General features: G+C 45.9%; 1 protein-coding gene across 3 annotated transcripts in view; it reads right to left on the bottom strand.

The window, feature by feature from the left end:
- The window catches only part of NAA16 (N-alpha-acetyltransferase 16, NatA auxiliary subunit), an 81,835-nt gene extending 76,145 nt beyond the window's left edge, over positions 1-5,690 (bottom strand). For all 3 annotated transcript variants that reach the window (XM_054163087.1, XM_009907580.2, XM_054163088.1), the window contains exon 1: positions 5,102-5,690. In XM_054163087.1, coding sequence (XP_054019062.1) covers positions 5,102-5,155 — 54 coding nt within the window. In that variant the 5' untranslated portion in view covers positions 5,156-5,690. The remainder of the gene's footprint in view (positions 1-5,101) is intronic.
- Between the last annotated feature and the right edge of the window lie 8,173 nt (positions 5,691-13,863).

Here is a 13,863-nt window from a genome sequence, read left to right as displayed (position 1 = left end):
GTTAAAACTAGCATGATAGCTGGAAAATAGGTAAGTCACCACTTCTATAGATGGCTCATCATTTCAGAGTCTTCTGTTACATTGAGGTCTCTTCCAACCTTGGTGATCGTGTGTGTGTATAAGAGTGATTCTTTCTCCTTCAAGAAGGTAATTTCATACTTGCATTCATCATCTGAGTAGACTTAGGGGCAGAGAGAAGAGGGCCTCAGGGAAAGCAGCAACACACAGGCTTGCAGTGTACTTGAACAGTGGCATAACGTATTTCTTAACTCAGGATTCACCAGCTTTTGACTACTGTCCAGAGAAACTGTTTGAACAGAACTTCAAAATCACCTCAAAGTCTCAAATCTTAGGAGCAATCCAGGTTATAGACTGTGCTAGGTCTACACTAAACCAGGATTTCCAAGCCTAAAATTAATATATAAACAATTTTACTTGCCAAGGTTCAATTTAATCCAGAATCATGTTCTGCATGTTTTCAGGTGGCCTTCTTGTGCCATGAGTTGTTGAGCACAACTTAACTCTTCTTGCAGTTCATTGCTTGTTCTGTTAAATATAATCAGAGGCACCAAAGGAAAAAAATCCAGCAAAAAACCACAGTGAGACTCAACTCTGAAGTTTTTATTCATATGGGAACTTTTAAGTCCTGAGTAAATAAACCACCATCACGACTCCATGGAATCCTGCTTTATGAGCCCTTCACTATGACATTCACAAATCCCTTGGGGGAAAAAAAAAGGCAACAAGTGTATTTGCTTGGTGAAATCAAGACTCCTTCAAATCACTGACAAATGTGAAGCATGATATTCCCTTACTGACTCTTATATTCTATTACCTAGACTGCAGAATTCTGTAATTTTTAGTAGTCTGCAGGTGGTCAGCCACCCTCACCACCTCTTCTGAAAGTTGGCATCAAGGGAACTCCTCCTATGCTGCGCCTCCTTAACAGCACAAGTCACAACCACACCACAAATTAGTCTTAATTACAGCCAATTTTCACTGCCAGTCCCATATTCCTGTCTTTAAAGGAAGGGATCTTCAACAGAGGCTTCAAGTGTCCACTACTCCAGCAGTGGTTTACAACAGCTACCTTCACTATGTTACTCATTTCATTTGGGAAGCACTAGCACAGTATCATACCTTTCCAACTGAGTTTGGTAGCTCTCTCATATTATTACTAGAAAACCAACTATTTGCATACTTATAATCCATTACTTATTCATTAGTTAAAATGGAAAACACTTTTAGAATTTTCTGAATAGGGTTACATTGACTCCTACAAACACTTGCATATTTCTTTTATCAAGGAAAAAGCCTCTTCAGAGTATAATGTGTGTGTGCATGTATATATCAGAGAACAAAAAGGACACTACAGAAGACCTTCTCAGAGATGGGGCTAATTTCTAAGACATCTTCATCCAAAAACGTGGAAGATGCATGCCTTGAAGAACCATGCAACAGCAATTCACCACTACAAAGGGATATACTTGAAGACTGTGTGTTAAATTACTGAACTCCAAGGAGAGTAAATATCTAAACTGATATCACTAAGAGTAATGCCTTGTCTGAAGAGGTACTACGACTCCCTCATAGTAGGATGAAATAGTCACAGGATCATAGTTCCTCAGGGAAACCATGTGCAATTAAAGCAAACCTCATTTTATGCAACAACAGTATATGGAATTCACTGAGAAATGACATTTACATGCATGATACTATCCATCACAGTATAACTAAGGTTGGAAGAGACCCCAAGGATCATCGAGTCCAACCTGTCTTCACAGACCTCACGACTAGACCATGGCACCAAGTGCCACGTCCAATCTCCTCTTGCACACCTCCAGGGACAGTGACTCCACCACCTCCAGTTATCCATAGTTAGGAATAGAATAAAGAGCAGACAACACTATAAGATACTAGACAGAAACCAATAATTACTGCAAGACACTAAACATTTCTTAAGGACAGAAACAATTTGGCAAGTAAGCCATGAATGTATGGCAATCCTATCATTTCCCTCTAAAACACACAGAAGGACTACATCCATGCCCTGTCCAGACAGAGACTATTTGATTCTATGAAGTGAGAACTTAGAAACACTTTTAAGATGAGGCAGTTTAGAATTTGAGTTCTTGAGGGGAAAAAGAAAATAAAAAAATCAAAGCTGCTTAAAATGAACAGTAGCCTAAAGGCAAGCTTGCAACTGTTAAATACACAGAGAAAAAGATCTGCCTAGGTTTACTAGAAGCAAACATCAAATGCACATAACCAAGCTTCAGTGTTAACAAGCAGCATATTTCAGTGACCACGTGTATGTGTTATTTTAGATCGCATCTGCCCCATTCACTTAAAAGTCACATGACTGAAGACTGATTTTAAATGGCAAGAAACACACCAGCATTCCTGTATTCTCCTTTATAGAGGTCTTTCCTTTCATAAAGGGAGAGCCAGGAAGCTTTCAAACACTTCCTCCATGCCTTCTCTGAGACTTCAGTAAAAGAAGAGGCTGAAGCTGCTTAGCCCCTGTAGAAGTAAGGCTTAAATAAAATAGCCCTAGAAGTCAGGACAGTGAGGGGAAAAAAAAGAGCTCCAGCACTACCTGACAGTAGCACTGAGAAACCAGAACCTGCAGGGCAATTCGTATTAGTTCCCTAATAACATCACAGCTGGTTTTAAGTCAGCTTGCTCAAGAACTGCCAAACACATGGGCACAAAAATTGATGTGGCTTAAAGGCTTCTTGATCAGACTTTACAGCTTGCACCGCAGTTCATGAGGTTACAGTAGTTAGGCAGTTCTTTAAGTTCAGTTTGCTCTCATGCAGGCATCTTTTTCTGACCGTTGATGAAGTCTCACACGTTACATTCACACAAAGTCACTGCCTTCTGAGCAATTCTCATCATCACCAGATGAGTTTGCCCATTTCATAACTGCAAATACCCCACAGAGTGTTTGTAAAAATACTTGGTCTTACTGTATGAGTAGTTCCCTCACATCTGTTCCGAGTGATTAAACCACTACATGCCTGTAAAGTCCTACTATACAGCCTCCTACATAATCCCCTCGCCAATTTTTTAAATGCCCATAGTGTCCCTAGCAATTTCAAGCATTCTGGCAGCGCTAAAGCAGGCAAAGGCCACTTCAGTCAAAGACCCTTCAACACTACACTCCATACTACTACACTAAAATACACTGTAACATGTCAGGCAAGCAAAGGGTTTGTACTATTTAGACATTAGCATTCCAGAGAGAGGGCACCATGAAGTCAGAGCTAAATACAAGGAGTAATAATAAGTTTCAATAAGTAACACCTGAAGTGACAAGCCAAGTACTAAGTTTGTGATTAACACTTCAGGAAGTGTGATTAGCCACTACACAGCACCGATTAGGCTCAGAAAGCAAGTAACTTTCTGTATCAGTTTCAATTCATTTTATGCATCTCTTTTTTTTTACCCCCTACCTAAGCGTTTATGTTTTATCCACTACCTAAAAAAAAAAAGTGTCTAAAACATGATCTCCAGAAAACCTCCTCAGTATTTCAGTTGGGAAAAAAAAAAAACCCTTCAGAAGTGCTACTGTGAACTTGTTTGCTACTAGTAAGAATAATCACTTAACTGTTCTAATATTAGTAATTTATTTTTAGCAGAGGGAAAGAGGAGTGCTAGAATGACTTACTAAGATGCATACCATCAGCATGTAGTAAGCAACGAATCGCCATTAAGAACCAACACGTCTTTTCAAATCCACACACTACCCAAAGCAGGTGAAAAATAGCTTTGAAGCACCTGCTGAAAAGTACCACCTATATAGAAGTACAGAGGCTTACACATGCTGTTTGTTTTGAGCTCAGCTTCCTTAAGCCAAAACGCTCACCTCTCAAGCAGGGTGTTGTTTTTTTTTAATTCAACTAGCCAAAAAAATTTCCACTATAACTAAAGAAATCCATGTCTGTCAACAGATTACCTCCGGTGCTGCACAGACCTCCTCTGCCTGCAGAGTAGCAAACCGGCACAAAATGCCTCAACTTTACTGAGGTAAGAACTTCTTCCCATAAATAATTCACACTATAAAAAGCTACTGTGTTTGAATATAAACTTAGTAAGCTCTTCCTTTAAAGTCACCTCACAAATACTAGATGTCCGTTGCATCACTGTCTCAAAAAGCTGAAGCAGCACAAAACAAAACAGTCGTCCAAGTAGCCCAGCGCATGAAAGTTGAAAGAACTCTTCCAAAGGACAGAGTCGAGAGACTTGAATCCATCACACGTTTTCAGTTATGCTTACGACTGCTAGGTGAACTAGCTTTAATCTAATGGCTGTGTCAGAACCGACGTTGTTGTTGAAAATCAAGTACCCATGGAGATCAACTTAGTAACGCCAAATCCCGGCTACGTTTACGCCGTGCTTCAAGGTCTTCTTCCCGAGCGCGCTGACAGGGGTAGCAGGCGACTGCAGAGAGCGGCACACCAACCCCCGCAGCAGACCCTCAGTGTACGGCAGGCAGAAGGCGGGGTGACAATCCCCCCACCAAGCCACCGTTCCCAGCCGTCCTCAGGACGGCTCAGAGCGCGGGCAATGGTCCGCCTCCGCCGGCAGGGCCGCCGCCCGCGCGGCGGGAGGGACCGAAAGGACGGAGCGGCGACGGCGCGCTGCCGAGCCCCACAGCCGGAGCTCGCCACAGAGTTAGCGTCGCAGGCGGCGAGGAAGGCGAACCGCGGCCAGCAGCACAGCGGCGGGCGGCTCACTGTCTCTCGCTCTCTTTCCCGCCCTCGCCCGGCCGGGGGCGACACCAACCCTTCCCGGCCCCCCCCCTCAACAAGAGAGGGGGCTCGCCCGGCCTGCTCGGCGGGCCCCAGACAAAGAAAGGAAACGGGAACGAACCGAGACGAGGAGGCGGCGGCGGCGGCAAACACAGATCGCTCCAGAGCGAGCGCGGCCACTACATCCTTTTTCACTCAGCCGGAGCTAACTCCGGCAGCGGGCGAAGTAACCTCATGTAGTAACCCCAGTCGGAGGACATCGAGCGAGGCCGGTGTGCAAAAGAAAAGACGAAGGAAAAACAGCGGCAGAAAGAAGAGAGAAAAGAACGGGGCCGGTGGCTCACCAGGATCCGCTTGAAGAGGTTGCTCTCCTTGGGCGGCAGCGGCACGGACGGCATGGTGCGGGCGGCCCCAGGGCAGGCACGACTGGCGGGAGGGAGGGAGGCTGGCGGGGGTGGGGGCGGCCCGGGAAATGCGGCCGGGCTGCTGTCGGTATAATGGAAGGGAAGAGGGGATACGGAGGAAAGGAAAACCCCAAACTCGACGGGGCTAGTGGCGGCGCGACTGCTGCCCGAACGGCGGCGGCGACTCTTTAACTCATTGGCCTGCACCGCCCTCCCCGCCGGCTCCCCTCAGCCGCTGCGCGAGAGCGCGGCCCCTCTGCGCAGCTGCTGGGGAGGCCTCGCCGCCCGGCTGACGCTGCAAAATGGCAGCCGGGGTCCCCTCCGCGCAGGCGCACTGCTGCCGGGTGCTCCCTTGTCCCCCCCCTTTTCTCTTCCCCGTTGCTCCTTCTTCGGACGGGCCTTCTCTCTGTGTTGAGCCGGGGTGCAAGGGGGTTTTCCGCGGCTGTCTCGTTCATCCTTTCTACCCGCCCATCCCTTCTGCGGTCTGAGAGGAGGCCTCGATGTTTGTCGGTTGTATCTCGTCCCCCTCTCGACAGCCCTGAGGGGAATTACCTGCCGTGAGCGAGGCTGGCGGTGGGCGGCCCTGAAGAAGGGAGCCCTCGGCAACGCCCCGAGGGGAGGAGGGGGAAGAGGACTCCCGGCTGTGGAGGTTGTTAGCGGGTGACAACTCTCTCTCGCCGAAGGTCCCAATCACGACTGTTTCCAAGGCGAGGGCTGTGGAAACGGGGTGCCCAGTGTGTTGCAGCGTTTGGCCTCTCCCGTGGCTGGGAGGGCAGAAAGTCTGTTTTGCTCGCTGTCCTGTTTTTCTCTGCTCCTAGTAACCTAGTTTTCGCGGCTGCCATTCTAATCGGTACTTTAGAAGCGCTGCCCGAGAGCCGGGGGAAGGAACGAAGTCTCTCTACACTGCAGAGCTCTGAGAGGCTGCGTGCCTGCGGTGCCCTGGCTGGTATTTAAGGAAACAATAGCAGGCTTAGCAGTCAGACTTCAGCAAGCAGAGATGTTGTCTGTTGCATTAATGTGTTTTTCAGCAGTTGGTTATGTAAAAACTCCCAGCACTATTCGTGCACGCTTGGAACTGTAAGCATTTATTCATGGCTTGGCTCCTTTGCCAAAGAAGGTTTAAAGTCTTTTGAAACTTTTTTTATTTTGGGGTCTTGTTATTCCCAGGAAATCATTCTTAAATTAATCTTCACTTAAAAAAAAAAAAACCCAACCCACCCACAGACACAAACCCCACACCCAACAAACAACAAAAGCAACCCAGCCAAACCAGAAGCACTGAAACCACATGGCCCGGATCATTTACTTAGAAGGAAAATGGTTACACTTAAGAGTTACAGCCAATTAAAAAAAGACCATCTTACAGGGGAAAGAAGTGGCTTAAATTAAAACACCTGTTTATGGAATTGCTCTTTTTTAAAAGTATTAATTACATTTTGGGTATGTTTTATAATGTTAATTTTGTAATAATGCAGTTATTTTGTGAGGGGTTTGGAACACAAGCCCTATGAGGAAAGACTGAGGGAGCTGGGATTGCTTAGCCTGGAGAAGAGGAGGCTCAGGGGTGACCTTATCACTCTCTACAACTACCTGAAGGGAGGTTGTAGACAGATGGATGATGGTCTCTTCTCCCAGGCAGCCAGTACCAGAACAAGAGGACACAGTCTCAAGCTGTGCCAGGAGAGGTTTAGGTTGGATGTTAGGAAGAAGTTCTGTACAGAGAGAGTGACTGGCCATTGGAATGGGCTGCCTGGGGAGGTGGTGGAGTCACCATCATTGGAGGTTTTCAGGAGGAGACTTGATGGGGTGCTTGGGTTAGTTGTTTAGGTGGGTTGGATTGGTTGATGGATTGGATGCGATGAGCTTGAAGGTCTCTTCCAACCTGGTTTGTTCTATTGTTCTATCCACCTACTGTCCAGATGATCCCCACATTAATGGAAATAGGGAAAAGGGTATGTAACAAGAGCGAATTAGAAAACCTGTGTACTTACACTGCTTGGTTACTATATGACTTTGAGGATCCCAAGCAGTGTGTCTTTGAGTTATCACAAATCTTGCTGAAGCTGACAGGCATGATAGCTACTTTCCTTTCAGGCTAACGGAGGGAACAAGAGAGTGTACTGTTTCTTGGAACAGAGTAACAGACAGTCTGACCTGCAGACAGCTAAAAAAAGATGGTAGGCTTAAGAAGCCTCATGAGATGAAAACGGCAAAACTGAGGGGGTTGGAACTAGATGATCCTTGTGGTCCCTTCCAACCCTGACTGATACTGTGATGTTAAAAAAATACAGCATATGCTTTCCTAGTTCTTCTTAGCTGAGCATCAGTTTGTGGAAACTGTTTTTGTGGATGGTGGTGTTTGGTGTGTTTTTTTTGGTGTTGCTTTGTTAATCTGTTTAGATGAATAGCCTGTAATAAGCTTCTCAGTAGGAAGAATGTTCTGTTTATTTCTCCCTTTTTTTTTTCTGCCATGTTTTGATGATGTCAGTCACCTGAGTCACTGGTAGCAATACATGCAGTACCCAACTCACTGCTCTTTATGTTATAGTACTCCTACATCTCATTTTTTCAAAGAACAATGATGGCCAACTCGACTTTGCCCTGCTGCAATATTTTCAGAGCCACCTCCAGAACATGCATTAAGCACTTTCTATAACTAGCTGAAGCCTTGACTTTATGCCTCTAGTTGGGTTGAGTGATAAACCCAACATGCATCTCTGAGGTGGTCAGGTAAATATTGTGCTAGGTGGACATTTGCTCTTGAAGCAGTAAGGCTGTTCTTGTCAGCTAAAGGTCTCTTTTTCCCTGCTAGTCAAAACACTGGAAAGAATGCTGCCTGAAAGTAGGCGAATTGCAAGTAAGAGATGGGTTCCATTTGCATTTAGACATATGTCTGCATTACAAATGTGTATGAAAAGCAGCGAGAAAATGAAAGCAAGGGGGCAATAAAATGTTTGTAGACAAACTGGGAGTGAATAAACAAAGAAATGAACTTCTGGGGGAAGGCAGAGCTTTAGTTGAAAGTGATGTTTGGGAGCACAGTCAAGAAAACTTGTCATTTAATCCCATTGTGCTGAGCAAAACAAAGCTCTTTCTGCAGGCTTTATTAATAAACAGGGTTGTATTTGAGGCATGTGTGATTCTGTCACTAGTTCTTCTTTCAGACAGAATTTAGAAGTCTGTTGAGAGAGCTGTTTGGATTGAAAGGGGAGAGCAATCTCAAAGTGATGCATATGTTATAACAAGCTTGTGATTTTGTCATCTCTCTCACTTCATTCTGTGACCTTGCAGCATCAGCTGGTATCTGCAGATGTTGTAAGTGTGATGGTTGTAGATCATTAAACCCAGTTAGGGCCCCCTAAGCAAAAAATGGCCTCCATGTGGCTACAGACCTGCTTTGAAGCCAAGCACATTGTAAGGCCTGGAGCCTATTTTGTCTGGTGAGCTATTTCTTTGCCTCCAGTTTCTAAAGCAATTGGCAGTTTTGGATTGCCAGATTTTAAAATACAGGACCACCACATCTGTCTCAGAGCCCTGAAGCCCACCAGTATTTCTGCTGTCACTCTTTCTGCACCAGATGTCCCTTGTGGGCTGCTGTGGTGGTTGAGGAAGACAGTGGTGCCCTATTCCAAGCAGCCTCTGTTGGGTGACCCAATGCAAAGACCGTTATCATTTTGTTTCACTTAATTTCATTGAGTGAAGTGTGGTAGGGATGGCATATGGATGATGCCATCTCTCATCACTCATCATCACTCTCATCACTCATCTCTCATCATCATCTCTCATCACTCATCATCTCATCACTGCAGGCTCAGGTCTGGGGAGCACCTCTGAGTTTTCAGGGTGCTTTTTGCTGCAGCCCTTTGGTAGATTGGATCAGCTCTGAAGTGGGTCATGTTCTCTGGGAGAGCTTTTACATCTGTCTACTTTGCCTCCTGTCCAAGGGGACAGAACAGAGCCAGAGTCTGTCCTCAGATCCAAACAAGTGGTTAGTTGCCATTCATATGCTGATGAGGTTTGATCTGAATCCTCCTGAAATCTGGCCCTGTTTTCAGTCTTTAGGAATATCTACCTCACCAAACCCCAAGGATGTCATATGTACCAAGCACCAAATTATTGCCATTTGGAAAAAATCCTGTTGAACAACAGTATCTGAGAAGAAAGCTTTTTGGGTGATTTATAGATATGAAAAAAAACACAACCACAATGTTACTGAAGTCTTTTTAATAGGCAAATATAATTAGGCAGTTGTATAATCTGCTTAATATTACCTATTAAAATGTGCACATACATACTGTGTCTTACAACACACCTTATGAGGAAGCTGCAACCTATTAGCATAATGATAATCTGAACAGTAATGCTTATTTGTGTTTTGTAACAGGTGAATAGAATAGAATAGATTAGATTAGAATAGACCAGGTTGAAAGAGACCTTCAAGATCAAGTCCAACCTATCATCCAACACCATCTAATCAACTAAACCATGGCACCAAGCACCCCATCCACTCTCTTCCTAAACACCTCCAGTAGCAGTAGTTTAGTAGCATAGTTATTAATTAATTGTTAAAATATAATTGAATAGTGAGCTTTGACATGAAGTGGAACTGCTTTATGCAGACTTCTCTGAAATTAATCTTTTAATAACTAGACTTGAAACTTTTTTCAGCCCATGTTTTGGGAAAACACAAGGAAAAGTGTAACTCATGAGATGTAACTCAACAGCTTAGAGGCTGGAAACAGACCTGATTATTCCCATCTATCGTTTCTTCTGCTGTCAACTTTTGCCGAAGTTGAGAGTGTGTTACCGTGCAGCTGTGAGGAAGATACTGACAATTAAGACCGACTTTTAAGGTCACGTTCCCCATTTTTTATGTCGGGGCTTGCGTTTCGCTGAGTAAAGCAACGTCTGCCTTTACTGACAGCACTGCAGCAGCGATGCTCGCAGACCTTTGGTGCGGGTAGCGCATCCACCCTCTGAGCTGCCCGACCAGCCCTGGGGCCGACGGGCCGGGCGAGCCTCTGCCGGAGCATGCCGGGAGTCGCCTTTCCAGCAGGCATGCTGGGACCGGGAGTTTTCCGCTCTACTTCCCGTCTGCTATGGTGTCCTGTGTTGAGCAGGGATCTTTCCGGAGGCAACCTACGTGGACGGTGGGTGCCAAAGCTCCTTGATGCGTGTTGGGGATAGAAGGTCCCTGCGCCCCTCACAGCTGCCCTTCGGTGCTGCACGACCTTCAGCCGCCCCTGCCTGCTCTGCCGCCCTGCTTTCTCTCTCCACTTGTAACCTCTGCGCGGGGGCAGGGCTGCCAGAGGACTTCGGGGGGTAGCTTTCGGGGGGTTTCCTTCGGGTAGCCGCGGTGCGGGGCAGAGATGTCATGACAGATCCATAGACATTTCCCAGCACTGTCCCTTTCTTAAAGGCACAGCCTCAAACGGTCACAGATGTAGTAAAGGTGGCCTCAGAGGCATGGGGCAGAGAGGTAGTAAAGTTTAGGAAGGATGTTGACTTGCTGGAACGTGTCCAGAGGAGGGCAACAAAGTTGGTGAGGGGTTTGGAACGCAAGCCCTATGAGGAGAGACTGAGGGAGCTGGGGTTGCTTATCCTGGAGAAGAGGAGGCTCAGGGGTGACCTTCTTGCTGTCGACAACTCCCTGAAGGGAGGTTGCAGACAGGCGGAGGTTGGTCTCTTCTCCCAGGCATCCAGCACCAGAACAAGAGGACACAGTCTCAGGCTGTGCGAGGGGAGGTTTAGGCTGGTGGTTAGGAAGAAATTCTACACAGAGAGAGTGATTGGCCGTTGGAATGTGCTGCCCAGGGAGGTGGTGGAGTCACCATCACTGGAAGTGTTTAGGAGGAGAGTTGATGAGGTGCTTGGTGCCATGGTTTAGTTGAGTAGGTGGTGTGGGATGATGGGTTTGACAGGATGATCTCGAAGGTCTCTTCCAACCTGGTTTAGTCCTATTCTATTCCTATTCTATTCTATTCTATTCTATTCTAAAGGTGGCCTCAGAGGCATGGCCCTGAGGTGCGTCTGTAGCGGTTGTAGCCAGGAGGGGGTTGGTCTCTTCTCCCAGGCAACCAGCACCAGAACAAGAGGACACAGTCTCAAGCTGTGCCAGGGGAAGTTTAGGCTGGAGATGAGGAGAAAGTTCTTCACAGAGAGAGTTGTTAGCCATTGGAATGTGCTGCCCAGAGAGGTGGTGGAGTCACCATCCCTGGAGGTGTTCAAGAGGGGATTGGATGTGGCACTTGGTGCCATGGTTTAGTCATGAGGTCTGTGATGACAGGTTGGACTTGATGATCTTTGAGGTCTCTTCCAACCTTGGTGATTCTATGATTCTGTTTCTGCACATATGTAATGTAGGAAGATACCTGAAAAGGAAATACTTTTTTTTTTTTCTTTAACATGGCAAAGTTATTTTGACATTTCTGACCTCTTTGAAGGTCTGTGTCAGTCCCATACTCATGGTTTTTAGGCATTTAAACCCAATAATTTTATTTCTGAGAGCTCAGACAGAAAAATCCCATGAATCTGTTATTACTTGAGTACATTCTTAACTACACCAGTAAAAAATTAGATGGTTATAATTAATATAGTATATTGATTACATATAATATAACATTGGTATTTTAAACATTACTTACTTATGGATAGCATCTGACCAAACAAAACAGGCTCTGGCCAGCGTGATCTAGTGTGGGGTGTCCCTGCCCATGGCAGGGGGATTGGAACTAGATGATCCTTGTGGTCCCTTCCAACCCTGAGTGATACTGTGATACTATGAAAATGGACTGTGTTGATCTGGAGCAATTTCAGCTTCATCAGCAGAACTGGGAATTTTGGAATTGAGTCTACACATGCCCCATAGCAAGTAAGTTCAGGCTGTAGATCATAGAATCATAGAATCAGTAAGGTTGGAAAACACCTCAGAGATCATCAGGTCCAACCTGTCACCCAAGACCTCATGACTGCTAAACCATGGCACCAAGTGCCACATCCAATCCCCTCTTGAACACCTCCAGGGATGGTGACTCCACCACCTCCCTGGGCAGCACATTCCAATGGCTAACAGCTGTCTCTGTGAAGAACTTTCTCCTCACCTCAAGCTTAAACATCCCTTGGTGAGTTAGGTTTGTGTCCTTTACTGTGTCTCTGGTAAAGGGAACATGATCCATCTGCTGCAGCTGGTTTTAGTCCCTAGAGCAATCTCTGAAGGACATCATTTGCTTTCTGTGAATTCAAGCAGTCCTGAAGTTGCCATGGTGGGTTCAACAGCCCCTGCTGGCTGAAGAATCAGGGGAAGGTGTGGAAGCAGAATATTTTTCCCTCCTTCTATAGGCAGTAAAACAGCCACCAAGGCAAGCAAGATGAAGTAATTCTGGGTTTACTGCATATTGCTCTTTCCCCTGTGTGGACAAGTGTGTGAAAAATAGGTTAGGATAACAGGTGAAAGGAGTAGTTGGAATGTTACACTAATTTGTTGATAAAATGCTTGAAGATGTGCAGAAGCTCTTGTCACTGATGAGTAAGAAATTGTGTTAGAAAGCTGAAGTGCATGTCTCAAGGAGATGCTGTTGCAAAAATGTCATGCTCTCATGTTCTCTGGTGGTAAAAATCAGTAGACTGATAGGATTGTAGCACTGGCACAAATATTAAGGAGTGCTCCTTTATTTGTGAAACCTCTTCTCTGTGAGTAATCCTAGAATACTTTCAATTGTGGATGATTTCCATTTAATCCTCTTGGTAGACCCTTGCCCCACAATGTACGTTTTTGGAGCACAGAGAGAATCCAGAGCACAGTTTGCAGTGTTGGTGGTATAAGATGAAGAGGCAACTCCCTTTGCTAGAGCAGCAGTGATGCTCAGGGGATCCTGTGTGCTGCAAAACTGCAGGCCAAGTGGCTCAGTAAAATATAGGGGCTGTATTTCTCAGAACCAGCTTCTTAGTCACTTTTCTGGATGGAAAATATTGATGTCACTTACATGTAAATATATCATGGGAAAGAGTACAGAGGAAGCATAAAATGCTGTTCTCCTGTCTTACGTAGTAAGTAATTTGAGGTGTATGGTAGTCCCGTCGACTCAGCTATTGTGAGGTCAGCCCAGTGCTACTCATGTCCTCCTGCCACAGGTATATCCTGTTACGGCAGTGGGTGTAATTCTGCACACAATTCTGGATATTTCATACATTGCCTATATGTGCCTCTAGTACAGATTTGTCTTCTCTCTGCAACATTAGTCTTTTACCAGTAAGGTGTGGAATGGTTGGGCATAGCAAAATTAAGCTGCTGTCTGTAAAGTCGCAGCGACAGTTGCTTCTCTGCAGCATAAATAAACTGTTTGATGAAGGGAGGGAGGGGACCTTTTCCAGCCCTCAGACCTGGGGGTACTGGTTGATGGTAGGCTGAACATGAGCCTGGAGTGTGCCCAGGCGGCCACGAAGGCCAGTGGCATCCTGGCTTGGATCAGGAACAGTGTGGCCAGCAGGAGCAGGGAGGTCATTCTGCCCCTGGACTCTGCACTGGTTAGGCCACACCTTGAGGCCTGTGTCCAGTTCTGGGCCCCTCAGTTTAGGAAGGATGTTGAGTTGCTGGAAGGTGTCCAGAGAAGGGCAAGAAAGTTGGTGAGGGGCTTGGAACACAAGCCCTGTGAGGAGAGACTGAGGGAGCTGGGGTTGCTTAGCCTGGAGAAGAGGAGTCTCAG

Source organism: Dryobates pubescens, chromosome 7 (genome assembly GCF_014839835.1).
Source record: "Dryobates pubescens isolate bDryPub1 chromosome 7, bDryPub1.pri, whole genome shotgun sequence".
NCBI classification, from domain to species: Eukaryota; Metazoa; Chordata; class Aves; order Piciformes; family Picidae; genus Dryobates; species Dryobates pubescens.
This window is presented reverse-complemented; position numbering and strand designations above follow the sequence as displayed.